Source organism: Polypterus senegalus, chromosome 8, assembly GCF_016835505.1.
Source record: "Polypterus senegalus isolate Bchr_013 chromosome 8, ASM1683550v1, whole genome shotgun sequence".
NCBI lineage: Eukaryota > Metazoa > Chordata > Cladistia > Polypteriformes > Polypteridae > Polypterus > Polypterus senegalus.
This window is the reverse complement of record NC_053161.1, coordinates 57713854-57734131: the sequence shown is the minus strand read 5'-3', so window position 1 is coordinate 57734131 and position 20278 is coordinate 57713854. Positions and strand designations below refer to the sequence as shown.

The window sequence follows — 20278 nt, the reverse complement described above, 5'->3', positions numbered from 1 at the left end:
AAGAAAAACAGCTTTTTATCTGAGTTGTTCCTGATTTTTCGGATGCACAAATGTCTACAACTTCACCTGAAATTGGATTTATGTGTTCAACAGGCTTAATTTGAATTCCTGTGTCAGAAACTCAATTACACAACATACTGTAGATTATTAACTTCAATTTAGCTTCTGAAGATTTAAAAGTAAGTGTACTTTTATTATGCTATTTGCCTTTCATGTTTATTTAGCTATGTAGGAACAGCGGCAATATGAAGAGCGGTGTGAGTAGTTCTTGCTGCTGCTTTTTAATAGAAGAGCATCACATTCCCTACAGCTTCACTACACTGATAGTGCCAAGTGCCACCCCTTTCTAAATAAATAAGAATAGCATTTTATCCAAGAAATGACAGTGATCTTGATATTAATTTTAAGCAATGCATTGTTTATTGAATGAATGTGGGCATTTTTATAAAACTAATATAAAACTTACCACTACTGTCATCAGTATTTTGAAAGGAGTTGTGTCTTATGGTGGGTTGGAACTCTGCCCAGGCTTGGGGCTTGTTCTGGTTGGGATTGGCTCCATCAGACTCCTGTGACCCTGTGTTAAGATATAGCATGTTGGAGAATGACGGACTGATTCCAATTGTAAAATATATAGCAATTGTTAATATGTACAATACCACAACAGGTATCACAATATTAAGTGTCATCAACCAATACTACAATAAGCTGTTCAATTGTATGAAATACACATTATGAGATCACACATTCACCCACACTGTTGGCAGTGCAAGAAGCTTGATAAATACAAGCCCAGATCCTGTTGGACGGCATGTTTTTACTGTAGGCACCAGCTATGTCTTTGGATATAACAGACTTTTTTTGTGTTCATTTAAGTGACTTTCTTTACACGATTTAGAAACATTAATCGTATTCAATAGCCAAACAAAAATGATTCAACAAAAGCCAACAGATGACCAGTAAAGTTAATCCCAGTTCAATTTCAGTGTGCATTGCACAATACCTTTCATAATAAAATATTTGAAAAAGAAAAGTTGACAGTCTAAGACAGGGGACCCCAACACCGGTCCTGGAGGGCCCAAGTGGGTGCAGGTATTCATTGTAATCCTTTTCTTAATTAGTGCACTGTTTTTGCTGCTAATTAGCTTCTTTTGAATCAATTTCAATTGACTTGTTTTTTTAAGATTTTTTCCCCTGAATTTCCTCATTGTTCCTCTGAATTGCTTCATTTCTTTCCTTACACAGAAATGAAATGTGAAGTGAGTGAGCCAACTAAGACCGACTAAGTCAGGGCCTCAAACACCAACCAATTTCACACCAACCAGTTGCTTAATGAGGTGTGGATTCTTGTCATTAAAACCCGTTCTTTAATTCCATGGCTTGTTGCTGTTCTATGCAATTGCTTATATTTCTGAAAATGTTGGTTTTCTTTTTTTCTAAGAGCACTGTGAAAATGTTTTGGGGACCTGAGCAGATCAACATCCTTGAGACCTTCATCTTTCTTTATTTTCAGATATTGTATGATGGACACACTTTGTTGGTCATGTTTTGGCTCCTTTTGTATCTCATTATTGTTTGGCAACTAATTAAGGAAAAAGAAACAATTAAGGGGTCTAATTCTTCGAGAGCAAGTTGATTAAAATGAATTCAAAAGAAGTTAATTAGGAGCAAAAACAGGTCACTAATTAAGAAAAAGGGTTAGAATGAAAACCTGCAGCTACTGGGGCCCTCCAGGACCGGAGTTGGGGACCCCTGATCTAAGAAATATCGATCTGATTAGACACCCAAAATATAATGATGGTGCTCTCAAGAAAATCATCATCTTTAAAGAAAATAATATAGAAAGTAAAAAGGTTAGGTTTGTAGACACAATCTGAGGTTTTTTAAATAACCGAAAGTCGCCTTATGAGAAGGATTTAGGAGTCGTAGTGGACTCTATGCTATCAACTTTCTGACAGTGTTCAGAAGCCACTAAGAAGACTAACAGAATGTTTGGTTATAAAGCACGATGTGTGGAGTACAAATCCAAGGAGGTTATGCTCAGCCTTTTTAACGCACTGGTGAGGCCTCATTTGATTTTCTGTATCTTTAATTTAATTGCCTTTATTTTTATGATTCACAGCCCTTAATTGTGTCTTTTTTCGTTAACCAGCAGCCAAACAATAATGATAAGAAAAATAAGGCAAAAAATGACCAGCTTACCTGGAGTTCTCAAAGTGAATTCCTGATAGACACAGCAAGAAATTTCTTAACTGTAAGCCGTTTCTCGCTCTTAATGAAACCTACTACTGCATTTAATTTGATGGCTTGTTAGAACATTAAAACAATCTAGATGAGAACAGGCCATTCAGCTCAACAAATCTCGCCAGTCCTATCCACTTATTTCTTCCAAAACAAAATCAAGTTGAGGTTTGAAAGTCCCTAAAGTCTTACTGTCTACCACACCACACTACCTTCTTGATGAACTCATTTTAAAATAAGTCTCGATCCACTGTACTAATTCCCTTCATAATTTTAAACACTTCAATCATGTCACCTCTTAATCTTCTTTTGCTTAAACTGTAAAGGCTCAGCTCTTTTAATCTTTCCTCATAATTCAACCCCTGTAGCTCTGGAATCAGCCTAGTCGCTCTTCTCTGTACCTTTTCTAGCGCTGCTATGTCCTTTTTGTAGCCTGGAGACCAAAACTGCACACAGTACTCAAGATGAGGCCTCACCAGTGCATTATAAAGGTTGAGCATAACCTCCTTGGACTTGTACTCCACAGATCGTGCTATATAACCTAACATTTTGTTAACCTTCTTAATGGCTTCTGAACACTGTCGGGAAGTTGATAGCTTAGAGTCCACTATGACTCATAAATCCTTCTCATAAGGTGTACTCTCGATTTTCCAACTGCCCACTGTGTGTTCAAACCTAACATTTTTACTTCCTATGTGTAATACTTTACATTAATTGACATTAAATTTTATCTGTCACAAATCTGTCCAAACCTGTATGCTGTCCAAGTCATTCTGTAATGACATAACGGATTCAAAAATATCTGCTAATCCACCTATCTTGGTATCATCTGCAAACTTAACCAGCTCGTTCCTTTCTGTGTATTCCTATCTAAATAATTTATATATATTAAAAACAGCAGCAGCCCTAGCACCGTCCCCTATGGAACACCACTCTTAACATCGGCCAGTTCTGATGAGGTTCCTTGCACCATCACCCTCTGCTTCCTGTATCTGAGCCAATTCTGCACCTGTCTAAAAATATCACACCCTGAACTCCCACTTATTAAATGCTTTCTGAAAGTCAAGATAAATAATATCATAAGCTCCACTTTGATCGTATCCTTTTGTTGTCTCTTCATAGAATTCCAGCATGTTAGTAAAACATGACCTTCCTCTCCTGAACACTTTTTATATCCTTAATAATTCCTTCCATTAATTTTCCTGTGATGCATGTTAAGCTTACTGGCTTGGATCTGCCCTGTCACCCTTTTTATATAATAAGATGATATTTGCCATTTTTCAGTCCTTTGGAAATTTTCCAGTGTGCAGTGTCTTCCTAAAAATATGTGTCAAGGGTTTATATATGTACTCACTAGCCTCCTTAGGAACTCGAGGGTAAATGTGATCTGGTACTGGTGATTTGTTTGATTTCATCTTATTTAATCTGAGCAGCACTTCTAGCACATTTCTAAATCCTTCAGTACCTCCTTAGTAGTACTGTGTACCTCTGGGCAGTTATCCACTTCCTCACTTGTAAACACCTCAGAAAAATGTTAGTTTTGGGCATCTGCTACAGTATTTCATTGTCTGTATCTTTTAATTCCCCTTTACTATTTTTCACCTCCTCCTTGACTATTCTTTTACTACTAAAATATTGAAAGAATCTCTTAGGGTATTCTTTAACCTTATCTGCTATATTCCTCTACAACTGTCTTTTAACCTCCCTGATATCCTTCTTAATGGTTGCTCTCATGTTCTCATACGCTCTATGATTCACTTTGCAGTGACTCGTAGAGCAGTGAACCCTAATTTCTTACTTTCACCATTGTAACATATCCCGTGAGAAACTTGTCCATGCTTTTATCACATCCCGCATAGATTATTGTAATTCGCTGTTGGCAGGTGCCCCTTCTAATCTTATATCACAGCTCCAGCTTATTCAAAACTCAGCTGCAAGAGTCCTTACTCGAACCAGCAGCAGCGAGCACATCACACCCATCCTGCTCCGTCTTCACTGGCTCCCTGTGTCTTACAGAATCGAATATAAAATCCTACTAATAACCTACTGTGGTAAATTGGGGGCGCTCTCGCTCCCTTGAACCCCTGTCTACGACTCCAGACACCAGGTAAAAGTCCTCAAGTTGACTTTATTAAATTTCCACAGTGCACAAAGCACATTCTCCTCCACTATACTCATATAATAACCAATAAACAATCACAATAATACAATAAACCAATCCTCCAGCTCACAGACGCGTTGCCACCCTTCCACCCAGCTCAGCTCGCCGTCTGGGAGCTCCCACAGTCCTTTTATCTGTCCTGACCCGGAAGTGTTCCTAATCCCCCGTCCATGTGACTCTCAATCACTTCCGGGTCAGGTACAAGTTATTTTCTTTGGTCCTCCCTGCAGCTCCCTCTTGTGGCCCCCATGGCATCCATCTTCTGGGGACCTCCATACTGCAAGGAGGGCTCCACCTGGCGGCTTGGGGGTATTGGCCGGGATAAACGGCCGGCCATCCTTCACACTACAAAGCCTTAAATAACCTCGCGCCAAACTACTTCAGTGACCTTCTCCATCACTATGTGCCTGCCCGCCCACTAAGGACCTCTGATTCTGGCAATCTTGTTGTGCCCCACACTAATCTACACTCCATGGGTGACAGGGCCTTCAGCTGTATAGCACCCAGACTCTGGAATGACCTACCGAAATTAATCAGATCAGCTGACTCCATGAATTCTTTTAAAAAACAACTCAAAACTCATCTGTTCAGGAAGGCTTATAGCTCTACTTGACTTCATTCCCCTTCTCTTAGCTTACCTCTCTGTCAAGATGCTCATGTAACCTGTGTGTGTCTGCTAGACCATCAATTCTGTTGTCTGCTAGGCTTTCTCTGAATTTACTGTCTTAATCTTCTTTATTTATTTGCTTTGTACTATGCTATATACTGTATACCCTGCCATTCTTTCTTATATTCTGTAAGTGCCTTGAGCATGGGAAAGGCGCTATACAAATAAAATGTATTATTATAATTATTCTTATATGCCTCATAAAGTCTTTATTAATCCACTGTGGATTTTTTAAAAATTTCCTCTTAATTCCAAATTTAGGTATGTATCTGTCCTGCATTACATGTAAAACATTTTTAAACCTGTTCCACTGCTCTTTGACTGTCTCCACACTTAAAAGCTTATCCCAGTGAATTCTACTTAGGCTTTGTTGCATCTTCTCAAAATTAGCCCTACCAAAGTTCAACTTAACAATTTTAGTCTTTGCATCTGCACTCTTACAAAATGCTGAGAATTGTATTACATTATGGTCACTTGACCCTAGTGGTTCAATCACCTCTACACCCTCAATTCTATCCTGATTATTACAGAATACTAAATCCAGACAGGCTTCACCCCGTGTTGGTGCTTTAACATGCTGTGTTAAAAAACAGTCGCTGATTACTTCTAAAAACTCCTGCTCTTGTGCTCCTCCACCTGCAAGGTTATCTCAGTTAATATTTGAATAATTAAAGTCCCCCATGACTATAATATGCCCCTGTAAACTTGCCTTTTTGATATTACTAAAAAGATGTGTTGAAATTTCTGTCTGAATTGGGTGGTCTATAACACACTCCTAAAATAAGACCTCTTTCCCTAATATTTTCCAGGCAAAGCCACATTTCCTCACTAAGATGGGGCTCATCATCCAACTGAAGATGACTTACATTTAAACCCTGTTTGGCACAAACAGCAACCCCACCTCCTTTTCTGTTCGGTCTATCCTTCATAAAAAATGTGTATCCCTCTATGTTACACTCATCCCCATCTTTGTTATTTAGCCAGGTTTCCGTTATTGCTATAATATCATAATTATGCTCTGCTACATACAAATCTAACTCATTTACCTTATTTTTGATACTTCTAGCATTAAGGCAAGCTATTTTTAATGTGTTACTCCTTTTACATTTAAATGTTTGCTTAAAATTTACAATACTGTGCATTTTTATTTTTACACCATTATTTGTACCTCCATACATAGATCTAAACATTGCCTGTCCTAAACTCCCTGCCCCCTCATTCCCTAGTTTAAACAATTCTCAACTAGCCTACATATACACCTCCCCAATACATTGGTGTCCCTCCAGTTCAGATGTAACCTGTCATGGTGGAACAGGTCCCATCTGTTTCAAAAGGAGTCCCAATGCCCGTTAAGCCTTCTAATCTCCTCAATCTTACCCAGAATGGCACAGGCCGAATCTCAGAGAAGACTAACTTGGCAGTTCTGCTCCTCAGCTTGGCACCTAACTCTTTGAATTTGGATCGCAGAACTGACAGACTACCCTTATGTATGTCATTTGTTCCAACATGGACAATGACAACTGGATCCTGCCCCCCGCTCTGGCCAACATCCTATCCACCCTTCCTGAGAGGTCCCCCACCTGTGCACCCAGAAGGCAACACACAGTGCAAGACTCTCTCTCTCTGGAGCACACCTGTGCTTCAATCCCCTTAATGACTGAGTCCCCAACTATCACTACTTCTCTCTTTTTGGGAACTGGTTTTGAGGTGGTCCTTTGGGGCTCCGCATCTCTGCCTGCCACTTCAGAATTATCAGAGACTCCATCCAGCTCCGCAAGGACATGATAACGGTTTGACTCTTCTAATTCTGGGGTTAATGCCCCCGGACAATGTGAACCCTTTACCTTAAGCTTTGCGACTGTGACCCGCCAACAGGATTTGCATTGCACTGGCCTCATTATTAAAATTTGATTTGGGATTAGTAAAACTGCCTTAACTTTTTTTTTCTTTTTTTAAAATTAAATAATTTAAATTAAATGGATGGTAACACTTAATAACATGATGGTTATTGCACTTCTGTGCTCATCACAGATTGTCCATAACGAACACCATGTTCAAGCATAGGGGTGTTCATATGTGCACTTGGCACCAGGACACCCTAGGCCTCAGTTCAATGATCGACTGTCTTGAACATATCTTGAATACCTGGGTGAAGAGAGGGACGGAGCTGTCAACTGCTCACCACCTGGTGGTGAGTTGGCTTCGATGGTGGGGGAGGATGTTGGTCAGGCCTGGTAGGCCCAAACATATTGTGAGGGTCTGCTGGGAACGTCTGGCAGAGTCCCCTGTCAGAAGTAGCTTCAACTCAGACCTCCGGCAGAACTTCAACCACGTCCTGAGGGAGGTGGGGGACATTAAGTCGGAATGGGCCATGTTCCGTGCCTCTATTGTTGAGGCGGCTGACCAGAGCTGTGGCCATAAGGTGGTCGGTGCCTGTTGTGGCGGCAATCCCCGAACCTGTTGGTGGACACCGGTGGTGAGGGATGCCGTCAAGCTGAAGAAGGTGTCCTACAGGACCCTTTTGGTACCAGGTAAAAGCAGGCCAAGCGGAATGCAGCTTCGATGGTTGCTGATTGAAAAACTCGGGTGCGGGAGCAGTTTGGGAAGGCCATGGAGAATGAATTCCGGATGGCTATGAAGAGATTCTGGTCCACCCTCCGGCGTCTCAGGAGGGAGAAGCAGTGCAGTGTCAACACTGTATATGGTGGGGATGGCTCAACTTGGGACGTTGTAGGTCGGTGGGGGGAGTACTTCGAAGACCTCCTCAATCCCACTAACATGCCTTCCAATGAGGAAGCAGAGCCTGGGGACTCGGAGATGGGCTCACCCATCTCTGTGACTGAGGTCACTGAAGTGGTCCAAAAACTCCTTGGTGGCAAGGCCCCGGGGGTGAATGAGATTCGCCCGGAGTTCCTCAAGGCTCTGGATGTTGTAAGACTGTCTTTGTTGACACGCCTCTGCAGCATCGCATGGACATCAGGGACTTTTCCTCTGGATTGACAGACTGGGGTGGTGGTCCCCCTCTTTAAGAAGTGGGACCGGATAGTGTGTTCCAACTACCGAGGAATCACACTCCTCAGCCTTCCCAGAAAAGTCTATTCGGGGGTCCTGGAGAGGAGGGTCCATCAGAACCTCGGAATCAGGAGGAACACTGTGGTTTTCGTCCTGGTCGTGGAACAGTGGACCAGCTCTACACCCTTGGCAGGAGGGTGCATGGGAGTTTACCCAGCCAGTCTACATGTATTTTGTGGAGTTGGAAAAGGCATTCGACCGTGTCCCTCGGGGAATCCTGTGGGGGGTGCTCTGGGAGTATGGGGTACCGGACACCCTGATAAGGGCTGTTTGGTCCCTGTACAACTGGTGTCAGAGCTTGGTTCATATTGCCGGCAGTAAGTCAAACCAGTTTCCAGTGAGAGTTGGACTCCGCCAGGGTTGCCCTTTGTCACCGATTCTGTTCATAACTTTTATGGACAGAATTTCCAGGCGCAGCCAGGGCACTGAATGGGTCCGGTTTTTTGGACTCAGAATTGGGTCACTGCTTTTTGCAGATGATATTGTTCTGTTTGCTTCATCAGGCTGTGATCTTCAGCTCTCTCTGGATCGGTTCGCAACCGAGTGTGAAGCGGCTGGGATGAGAATCAGCACCTCCAAATCTGAGACCATGGTCCTCAGCCGGAAAAGGGTGGGGTGCTCTCTTAGGGTTGGGAGCAAGATCCTGCCTCAAATGGAGGAGTTCAAGTATCTCCAGGTCTTATTCACGAGTGAGGGAAGAATGGAGTGGGAGATCGTCAGGCGAATTAGTGCGGCGTCCGCAGTGATGCGGGCTCTGCATCAACAACAACAACATTTATTTATATAGCACATTTTCATACAAGAAAATGCAGCTCAAAGTACTTTACATAATAAAGAATAGAAGAATAAAAGATACAGTAAGAAAATAAAATAAGTCAACATTAATTAACAAAGAATAAGAGTAAGGTCCGATGGCCAGGGGGGACAGAAAAAACAAAAAAACTCCAGGCGGCTGGAGAAAAAATAAAATCTGTAGGGATTCCAGACCATGAGACCGCCCAGTCCCCTCTGGGCATTCTACCTAGCATAAATGAAACAGTCCTCTTTGTATCATTCTATCATGGTGAAAAAGGAGCTGAGCTGTAAGGCAAAGCTCTCAATTTTCCAGTTGATCTACGTTCCTACCCTCAACTATGGTCATGAGCTATTCGTAGTGACCGAAAGAACAAGATCACAAATACAAGAGGCTGAAATGAGTTTCCTCCGCAGGGTGTCTGGGCTTTCCCTTAAAGATAGGGTGAGAAGCTCAGTCATCCGGGAGGGGCTCAGAGTAAAGCCGCTGCTCCTCCACATTGAGAGGCGTTAGATGAGGTGGCTCGGGCATCTGATCAGGATGCCACCTGGTTGCCTCCCTGATGAGGTGTTCTGGGCACGACTAACCGGGAGGAAGCCCCAGGGAAGACCCAGGACATGCTGGAGGGACTATGTCTCTCGGCTGGCCTGGAAACGCCTTGGGATTCCCCTGGAAGAGCTAGAAGAAGTGGCCAAGGAGAGGGAAGTCTGGGCATCTCTGCTGAAGCTGCTGCCGCCACGACCCGATCTCGGATAAGTGGAAGAGGATGGATGGATTGTAACTGTAAGTTCTGCTACAGGTATTTTACACCTTTTCCCCTTAAGCTCCTGTACTGTTCTCCCTCTCAGCTGCCTGCTATTTCTCTTTCTAGGAGGTTAACTTTACTTTTTATCTGTCTCTTCTCCTAACTTTGCTTTCCTCTTACTTATAAGCTCTCCTCTCTCACTGTTTGTGTTCCCCCTTATTAATGAACCCTTACGCTGTTGCCCACTTAACTGTTCTACATCTGGACCGCCAAGGACTGTTAAATCGAAAATAAACAACTAAATAAAACTTTACTAACTTATAAGCTCTTATACCCCCTTGTGCCTGATCGGCGTCTTAACACTGGCTACCAACCTGTGCATCACTGAGCCTTCCCCTTTACTGCTTTGAAGTCAGCCACGGCCTCTTTTTTTCTTTTCCTTTAAACTAAGGAATTGTTGTTCCGAGGACGCGGTTATTTATTACAAATGCCAATATCAGTTACTGCTGCTTTCTACCCTGCCTCCTCGATGCTAGTACAAATACAGATAACAAGAACAAGTACAAGTAGTACTAAGGTGTTGTACCGTGTTAGCCATTATGAATGTAGAGAAAAGTCAAGCAAAATGACACCTTTTATTGGCTAACTAAAAAGATTACAATATGCAAGCTTTCAAGGCAACTCAGGCCCCTTCTTTGATTATATCTTGCCTGAGGAAGGAGGCAGTACAAGTAACTTTTCCAAGCGCACCTCTATGAGGGGCCAAAGAGGCCATAAATCATATATTTCCATGTGTAATCTATTGGTTTACGTGTGAACACTATTGGTTTATGAATATTTACTATCGGTTTGCGTGCGTATTCAATTGGTTTGCCTGTGTACAATACTGGTTTCATTCACATGAACTATATTGGTCCGTGCCCGTATATTATCGGTTTGTGCGTGAACTATATCCGTTTGTACGTGCATATCACTGGTTTTCATAAGGAACTATATTGATTTGCATGTGTATATCACTGGTTCCAGTACATTTGTTATTGGTTTGTGAGTGAACTGCATTGATTTTCGGTTGAATTTTATCGGTTTGCGTATGAACTATATTTCCTTGCGTTCTGTGTCGGTCTAACAATGGATTTGCGTATGCACTATATTGGTTTCATGCACGACTTATACTGGTTTCATGTGGGTAACCTGTCGATTTTGCGCTTGAACTCTATTGGTTGTATGTGTGCACTATTTCGGTTTCGCGTATGAAACATATTGGTTATGCGTGTGCACCCTATCGCAACTCTGTGTATGAACTATATCGGTTCTGTGTGTGAACTATATTGATTGTTCACGTGATCTTCAGAGGAAATGGGTGGGGCAAGAAACAGGAACTCAAGGGCCGGTAGAGTCATGGAGTGTAAAGAGAAATGTCTAGGAGTAGGAGACGCATCTGCGTTTAAGCGGCACTGTATATTTTTTCTGCACCATACGTTTGTGAAACGACTTGGTGGTAATTATTACTATTTAACAGAATCTACCCTTGAGTCTGTAATGAACGTAAGGCTGAAGTTAGGTACGTATTCGGCCGTCTTCTTATTCGGTCCTATCTACATGCTTGCTTGCAACCCGCAGCTGTACTTGTTCACACAGAATTTGCAAACTGGTACTTATTCTAAAGGCAAAATATTCAACATTTATGATTGACGTCTTTATGCAACATAATATTTAATTACCACTAGTTTGATTTTTTATGCCCGCTGACCCCGCACCGCGCCGCACAGACAGGTGAAGTGACTTGCTCAGAGTCACACAGTGTCAGTCTCGGGACTTGAACCCACGAACAAAGGGTTGAAAGTGCAAAGCCCTAACTGCAATGCTTGCACATCTATAATGTGTATATTAATTGACTAAACGTGTCAATTCTTTGAAAAGCTAAACACTTAACATTTAGGACCTGCATGGGTCAGTTACATCATATTGGGCCACCTTACCTTTCACAGTTTTGTGAAAAGACAGATGCGTTTTTTTAAGATGCAGCAGAGTTTTGCTCTGCCCAGTGCAAGTATTAGGGTGAAACTGACAAAGTATTCCCACTTCAATATCAGATAAACGGGATTTACTTTGATATTTAATGGGCACTGTAAAGTGTTAAATGACGTTGGGCCACCTTAATTTTCATAGTTTTGTGACATTGACATATATAAACTTGTCCAGGACAGATTCATTTGTTAAATTAGAGTTTAACAATTTTGACCATTTGTAGTAGTGGACTAGAAAGATTGGGACTGCATTGTCTCTTTAAGAACATTTTGTCTTTAAGAATGCATGGAAACCACAAGCTTTAAGAAGGAGTACTAACCTGGTGTCTCTAATAAAAACTCAGTGCTGTCTGTCAAGACGAAATTTCCAAACTGGAATTTTTCCTGGGTTGCTATTTAAACTCACCATGTAGCCAACAGTTTGTTTAGTGTGGAATTGGAAGATGAATTGGTATCAACATTTAGCTGTTGGAAGGAACTGGAGATGAAGGGGAGAAGGGGTATGAAGAGAATTAATTGTTTTTGGACTGAAGCAGAGGGCAAGCATTCAAAATGTAGAGAAGGAGGCTAGGAGCTGTGGTGGGTTTGTTATTTTGCAATTCAGTCTTTGATTGAATCCCTTTTTAGTATTATGAACTCAATGATATTAGTCTGGATTACAAAAGCACTTTGAGGACATTAGCTTTTAGTTTAAATCACATCTGTTGTGAGAGACGGCTGGGGCCCATGCCCGGCCTGGACGCCTTTGCTGCATATGTTCTGGGGGGAGCCACCATGGACAGCTCAATACCTCCCCCAGGACGCTTGGTGGCAGCCTCCCTGGCCGACATTGATTCCCCTGTCTCCCGCGTGGCTCCATGGGACATGGAGTCCTCCACAGCCTGGTTGGGAGCTGGGGTGGCCGCTAGGGGGTGCTGCCGGGACTCAAGAACTCGGCTGGAACAGTCAACAACCCCACCCGGAGGTGCAATTGGGACCAGGTGGTCAAGCACCTGGAACATTTCCGGGTGGGCTATAAAATGGGCCATCCTCCACCACTCGACAGCCAGAATCGGGAGGAAGAGGATGAGGTTGCCTGGGAGGAGTGGTGGTGCAAGGTGGAAGTGTTGTTGGTATTGTGTACATGCTTTTGGGACTGTGTATTGCCTGTGGGGTTCATGGTGAAGACGTGCCCCACAGGTGAAGAAAAATAAAAAGTGTACTTGTTTTTACACGTGCCTCTGCGTCAGTCTGTGCCGGGTCGGACGCTATATAGTGCTTTTTACACTGTACATATACATCCCGACTGCAGCATGTGGCACTTACATTTCTGTAGTCGCCTAGTAGCTTTCCATTATATCTCAGAGCACAGACAGAGTTGACATCTCCTAGATTCCCAGAGGAACACGCATGTGTTTTGTGTTTAATTTAAATGTTTCTATTTTTGATTATGGTATGTATTCTGAATGTTATAATTGAAAAAATCACAGAAGAAATATTAGAAAAATTAGGTGGACTAATTGCCATTGTCTATTAGTATGTCTTTTTTACTTATTCCTAAGGTGTAGCTTTACACAGTGGCAGACCAACATTTTCAGGGCACTTTAGCTTGATTGGTTACGGGGCTCTTTTCAATCCAGCAACACGGTGTGGACAACCACTGTTATCTTCATCATTAGGTTTGTTCCACAAGAGACTGCCAGTGTATTGAGTTACACTGTATTATTAATTTTATTTTTTAAAACCCTTTGTCATAGAGTGGACACCCAAATGTTTTAAACAATGTAGACTAATGTAGGTATTTGGCACTGGTCTGTTATTACTAGAACCATGCAACTCCTGTTCTTAAGCCTCCACACTGGCTGTCATTTAAGTTCAGAGCAAACTGCAAAGTTTTCCTTCTCATACAAACCTTTAAAAGGCTTTAATGCTTATAAGGTTCCCACTGTGGAATGATTTGCAAGATAGTCCACGGGATGCCCCATGGGTTTTAGCATTTGTACTCATGGCTAGACTGGTCACATGCAAACAATTTGGTTAACTTTTTTCAGTAACAGTACAGAAATTCTCAAAAACATTTCTTGTTATTATAAAATAAGATATCAGAATGACAGAAAAAAATTGGCATCAAGGGTGATTGGACCAAACACCAGAATGTTACAGTTAAAGACATGCCATACAGTACTGTAGTGTAAAGAGGGCAGGAGGGTGACGGTGGGCAGCTGATATGAGTCAGCCAGACTTTGATTCCAAGAGACTCTGAAGCCTCCACAGGCATTTATTTTGTCCAAGGAACAGTTACCAACTAGACTGGGAGCAGTTGAACCTAAGTATATAATTTCTGAATGCACATATACTTTTGATTTAAGCAGACATCACTGTTATATTAGTAAATATCAGTTTTGTACTTCTCTGTTAGCATTTCATATCTATAAATCTGTTAACACAAGCAAACCACAGTAAATCATACCTTCTGCTGCCTCCCAAAGTGAGCTCCCTTCCTGCATATTGCACCTCATGTCGAAACAACAATCCTAAATCTAACAGTCTATGTCTATGGAAAAATAAACCAACCATTCTGATGGGACTGGACAGACCATAAAAATAGCTTTTTATCTGTGTTTTTCCTGTTTTTTCTGAACCCCAAATGTCTAACAAAAATTGGATTCATGTATTCAATAGGTTTAATTAGAATTTCTGTGTTAGAGACTCAAAATTACACATTATAGATTATTAACTTCAATTTAGCTTCTGAAGATTGATATTTTTATTATCCCTGTTGGCCTTCACATGTATATAGCCATGAGGGAAAAGTGACAATATGAAGAGCGGTGTGAGATCCACTTGCTGCTTCTTTTTAATGTACCTTCGACTCACTGATAGCTCCAAGCATCTCCCCTGTTTGTTGAGAAAGAATACCAGGCTTTGGTACTTGGGGAGAGATGGCTACCTTTGTAAGGCTGCTTAGGCATGACATTATGCACTAGATCAGCGTTTCTCAACCTTTAAGTATTCGCGACCCGAGTTTTCATAACAGTTTTAATTGTGCCCCGCTAACATTTTTTTGAAAGGAGCCCACTAATAGCAATTTGTTCTTTTTTAATTAATGATATATCATAGATGCATATTTTATTATACCTACTTAACTTTTATCGACATTTATCTAACTCTATATTTATTATTTTTGTATCAGAATGTAGTTTAAGTTAATTTGTTTTGGTTTCAATACATGTATTTTTCATATTTTCTATTCTTATTTTCTTTTTTCACATTTTCGTGCCCCCCTTTTTGTTACTTCGTGCCCCCCTAGGGGGGCCTGCCCCACAGGTTGTGAACCACTGCACTAGATTTTATTTGAAGTAAAAACAAGCATATTATTTGATTCAGTTAATCATTTATGTTTAACTGAATTTTGTTATGCTTTTCATGGAAAACTTCTATATCACATTAACATATGTTAAACTCATTTTTAAAGTGATTTTAATTTTTCCTAATAATACATGAAAATCTGTTGTACAGTCATTTTTCTGGATAGCAATATAGCAAACTAAATAAATAAAAATAGCATGTTATTCATGACATGATGATGATCTTGATATTGAATTTCAAGCAATAAATTGTGGTTGAATATTTGTGGGCATTTTTGTAAAACTGATATTAATCTTACCTTTCTTGGAGGCATCAGTAATTTTGGAGTTGATGCCTAGTACAAAATATATAGCAATCATTAATATGTTCAACATCACAAAAGGTATCACAATATTCATTGTCCTTAACCGATACTACAATAAGCTGTTCTATTATATGAAATACACATCATAAGATCTCACATTCACCCACACTGCTGCCAATCCACATGTCTTAGGACAAAGACCTACAAATCACAGAAGCTCTCTGGTGGAGAGCTTAAACAGACCTAGAAAAGTTGCAGTTTTAGAGCAGACAGTACTCTATAAGTAGGTATCATAGTCTGTTAGTTTCATACCAAAGTCATTGCAGCTGCACAAGAAGCATAACATACATGTCACTGAAGTACTGCATTTCCTTAAATATTTAAGAAGCAAAAAGAACATTTCATAGACTGATGCATTTAAAAATATTGATTTCTACAGACTTGCACATCAGTTCTTAGACAAAGTGCAGCAGAAAATTACATTAAATTGTACAAAGTAAAAAAAAAAAGTACTGAGTACACTTGTTTAGGCATATGTGCCTTTTTTTAATTCAAAAGTGCCTTTAAATTTCTGTTAACTATTTTATTTGTCCTTTATATATTTAATATAATTTAAGGATGTTTAACATTTTTTACCTGTGATTAGAAATACTCCAAGCAGGATGAGTGCCACTAAGTGCCTCATGATGCTGGGCCTTCAGAAGCACAAAGAATACAGGAAGAGCTACAGGTGGTCTTTTATATAAGTATGTGAGATACAAAACCAGTCATTGAAAAAGCATGAGGAAATTCAGTTCAACTAAATTATGCACCACAGCCATATTTCAGCTGAAGGAATTTGGAGGACACCCCCCCACTCCTTACAGAATAAATTAAATTAAATATCATGATGCTTATGTTGAACTCTTAACCAGTTAGACCAGGTGTTGTTGATGCAATTCTAAAGTGAATCATAGTGAATTGTTCAGGGTAATATGACCAAAGTACATATGTGGTTTTTAATTTGCATTTTACTTGATAATTGTATATCTAGCACAGCATTTGTGTGTAATTTACATTGTTTAATGATTACCATATTAATGGCAGGGGTGTGTTTCATTCCTCTTCCAGGCGTTACAAAGATACAAATCTATATTAACTACAGACTAAAATTGCTACTGCTGAATTGTCATCTGGGCTTTAATGAGACCTTTATTAATTGTACATCATTTGTTCAATCTGCTTGACCCAACTAGGACTGCTGATAGCTGGAGCTTATTCTGACATTTCTGGGCAGTGGAAGACAGACCCTTACCAGAAACACTAACATGCACAAACATACCCACCCTTGCAGACTCACACAGGACCAATTAAAAGTTACCAGTCAAGGTAACATGCAAGTCTTTGGTATGGTAGAAGAAGAGCCACACAGGCATGGGGAAGCAAATAAATCTGGAACTAGGTGACTAGACTTGGATTTAAATTAAGTGTCCAGGATCGACAGGGAAGAAGCACTAAGCTAAGCACTTCAGTCCGATTGATTGCATATGGCATACTTAACGTACAGAGCTAAAAAACTTTCAAGTTTTGTAGAATTTACTGGTGTGCACATAACATGTCTGCAGCTTCACAATAAGGATTACTGTGCTAATATTTATGAAATGTTTCAGAGTAGGGAAATGGTCCTAACTTAAACAAAAATCTCAGAGTGATACAATTTTTGTCCTACTCTTAGGAGTAGAAGTAAAAGTGTTTTTATCTAGCCTTGAGACAATTAATGTGTTAATTTTTGCGATTAATGTGTCCTGCTTAACGTATCAAAAAATATTGTTGTATCCAGGGCCCTAACCCTAACCCTCAGGTAGTGCTTTTGTCATGGTGGCATTTTCATGTACTTTTTTTTAACATAATATAACACAATAATATAAAAAAGTGTTTACCTAAAGAATTACATATACTGTACATCCAATACCATATTTCTATACTACCTTTAAAAATTTCATGAAATACAAATTTTCATTTAAAGGTTTTCATTTTCGTATTACTCCACATGTCAATACATAGCACTGGTGTTCATTTTCTTGATTTATATATACTGACATAGTTGCAGGCGAGAGAGTGGAAAGGGGATGGTAAGGTGGGGTAATGGCAGATATGGTGCAATGCTCAAGAAAATTCGCGAAGGTAAAAATTAAAGTCTGTCATTTTTTTTTTCATTTCTTGTTTCTGTAAGAAGATCAAATCAATGCCATATCACATACAATAAGTGCTAAATAAGTAATCTTTGAGTGGCACTAAAACCAAAATAAGTATCTAGCACCTCTGTATTTAACTCGCTAGTCTGCCAGCCAACTTACAGTCCTGACTACCCTAAAATAATGACAAAATTTAAAATAGAAGTGTAATGATTATCCCTACCTACAATTCTTCACTCATTTATGCAAAGAGCGCAACATAACCATGTAAGTAATGTACGGTGTCAGTTTTTAAATGAGATCACAACAACAGACATCTTTTATAGTATGTCAGGAGCAAAAATGTAGACAGACAAGTGTTTACCAGCCTTTTTTCTATGGTGGCACATTTTTTGTAACCCAAAAAATCCCAAGGCACACCATGATTCTACTAACTGTGGCAGATGCCCATTTGATACTTGCTCCAGGAGAACAGTCAGGGGCTACACACTACTTTCCCCTGGTTGCATCGAGGCCACAGGCCTCTTAACATCATTATTCAGAAGTGAAATTGGTCTGAGTGATGCACATTGTATTAAGTCTTTATTTTGTTTAGGAAAGATGGTAATTAATGCTTGGCGAAAAGTTTCAGGTAGAATTTTATTGTCTCTAGCTTCTGTAAATGTTGCTAATAGATGGGGAGCTAGCTGAGTTGAGATTTTTTATAAAAGTTTATAAAATTTTGGCAGGGTAGCCATCAGGGCCTGCTGCTTTCCGACTCTGAAGTGAATTTATAGCATCTAGTAATTCTGATAGTGCCAGAGTACTGTACAGAGAGTATCTATTTGTGGTATTTGTAATGCATCCAGAAATGCATTAGATTGTGTCTTGTCTTCTTTAAACTCAGTAGAATATAAGGACTTATAGTAGTCTCTAAATGTGTGCATTATATTTTTATGGTCAATGATTTTCTCTCTGTCTGTGTTGGCGATTGCTGGGATTGCATTGTGAACTTCCTGCTTGTGGATTTGTTGAGCTAAGATCTTATTAGCTTTCTTTCCATGTTCATAGTAATGATGTCTTGATTTAAAAATGAGTTGTTCAGTTTCTTAAGTTGTTAAGAGGTTGAGTTCTGAATGCAGAGCCTGTCATTTCCTATGTAGTGCCTCACTTGGACACCTGGCATGTCCTTGATCTATTCTGGTAATTTCACTGATTAGCTCTCGTACCTTCTTGGTTTCCAATTTATTTCCATGGGAAAGATATGAAATAATCTGTCCTCTTAAGAAAGCCTTCATGGATTCCCTGAGTATTCCAAAAAAAGATTTGTTTGGATATAAATTCCGTGCAGTTCTTGTCTGTGAGATGAGTATGTGGGACATAATGATTTTAGCTCCAAGATTAAAGGGGTGGGGTCTGATGTCATCACCCCTGTGACAAGAAACCTATCTACATCTGGATTTAAAACACAATTAAAGTCCATAATCATTATAATTTTATGAGAGCTCACATTGGGAAAATTCAAATACATTATAGATAAAGATCCTTTCATCCACATTGGGTGCATAGATATTCATCAAAATTACTTTAAAGTTAAATACATTACCCATGACAATCGCATATCTACCTTCATGATCAGATACTACATCTGATACCACAAATGAGACTGTTCTATGTATAAGAATTCCCACACCTCTAATATTCTTTGTAAAGCTAGAATGGAATATTTGGCCAGTCCAGTGTGCAGTCAAAACTGATCCTTGCTTAATAAGTTGTTCTCCTGTAAAAGTACTATTTTAGACCTGTTAGGTGAGAGAATACTTTCTTATCTTTAATTTGTTATTCAGATCTTTAACATTCCAGTTCGGACTTTGCTTCTGAACCTTTCTTGTCATTTTGTATTCAACTGAAAATAAGACAGCTTTGACCTTAATTTCCAATTTTCCCAGGAGTTATTGCCATGAAGCCTATTGTTACGTTGGCAACTATAATCACAAGGATTAAAAGGATAGATTAGAGATAGCTTGGTCTCTTTCTCAGACCCCCCACCCCCATTTTGCCTCCCCACGTGAGGCTGGACCACACTTCACAAAGTTCCAATCATCAGACATACCTAGAAACAGAGCAGGGCCAAAACAAATCAAGCCCCCCAGAAGTGGTGTATGATGATTAAAATTTAGATATCTATTGACAATACAGTCCAAATGCTATAAGCATAAAATATAATAAACAATCTTCAGATAGTAAACCCAGGGAATGATGTTAAAATGTAGCCCTGGATAAGCATAGTAAGCCCTAATGCAATAAACCAAGGGTATGATTTTAGCCTCCTTAAAAAAAAAATTAATAAAAAAAAAAAAAGAATTTACAAATTCAAACATAAATGCTGTGAGAAACCTGCCCAGCCACAGACAAATAGACACCGAATGTCCCAACTATACACGCACTTTATTTTACACAGTTCCACAATGCCTAAACTAGCCAACTCAGTCTCTTTCTCTCTCTCTCTTTCTTTCACCTCTTCGGCCACCTCTTCCTTACTCAGGCTCCTGTCTTCTCCCTCCCAACTCTAGCCTCGAGTGGAGTGTGGTGGCCTCCTACAGTATATACAGTACCTGGAAGTGCTCCAGGTGTTTCTTGATTAACACCCGGCAGCACTTCCGGGTGGTTGAAGTGCTGTCGACCACCGTTATGTAGCTGTCCAGGCGCTCACTGGCGGTGGCCATATCCTCCCACAGTGTTGAGCGTTTCGGCTCCGTGACCCCCA

At 40.2% G+C, this 20278-nt stretch overlaps 1 protein-coding gene across 1 annotated transcript in view; it reads right to left on the bottom strand.

Moving 5' to 3' along the window:
- Positions 1-16083, bottom strand: part of LOC120534550 (mucin-19-like) — a 131339-nt gene extending 115256 nt beyond the window's left edge. Inside the window, exons 1-3 of the mRNA XM_039762145.1 lie at positions 15995-16083; positions 15353-15388; positions 467-577 (exon numbers count right to left, since the gene is read on the bottom strand). Coding sequence (XP_039618079.1) covers positions 467-577; positions 15353-15388; positions 15995-16043 — 196 coding nt within the window. The 5' untranslated portion in view covers positions 16044-16083. The remainder of the gene's footprint in view (positions 1-466; positions 578-15352; positions 15389-15994) is intronic.
- Between the last annotated feature and the right edge of the window lie 4195 nt (positions 16084-20278).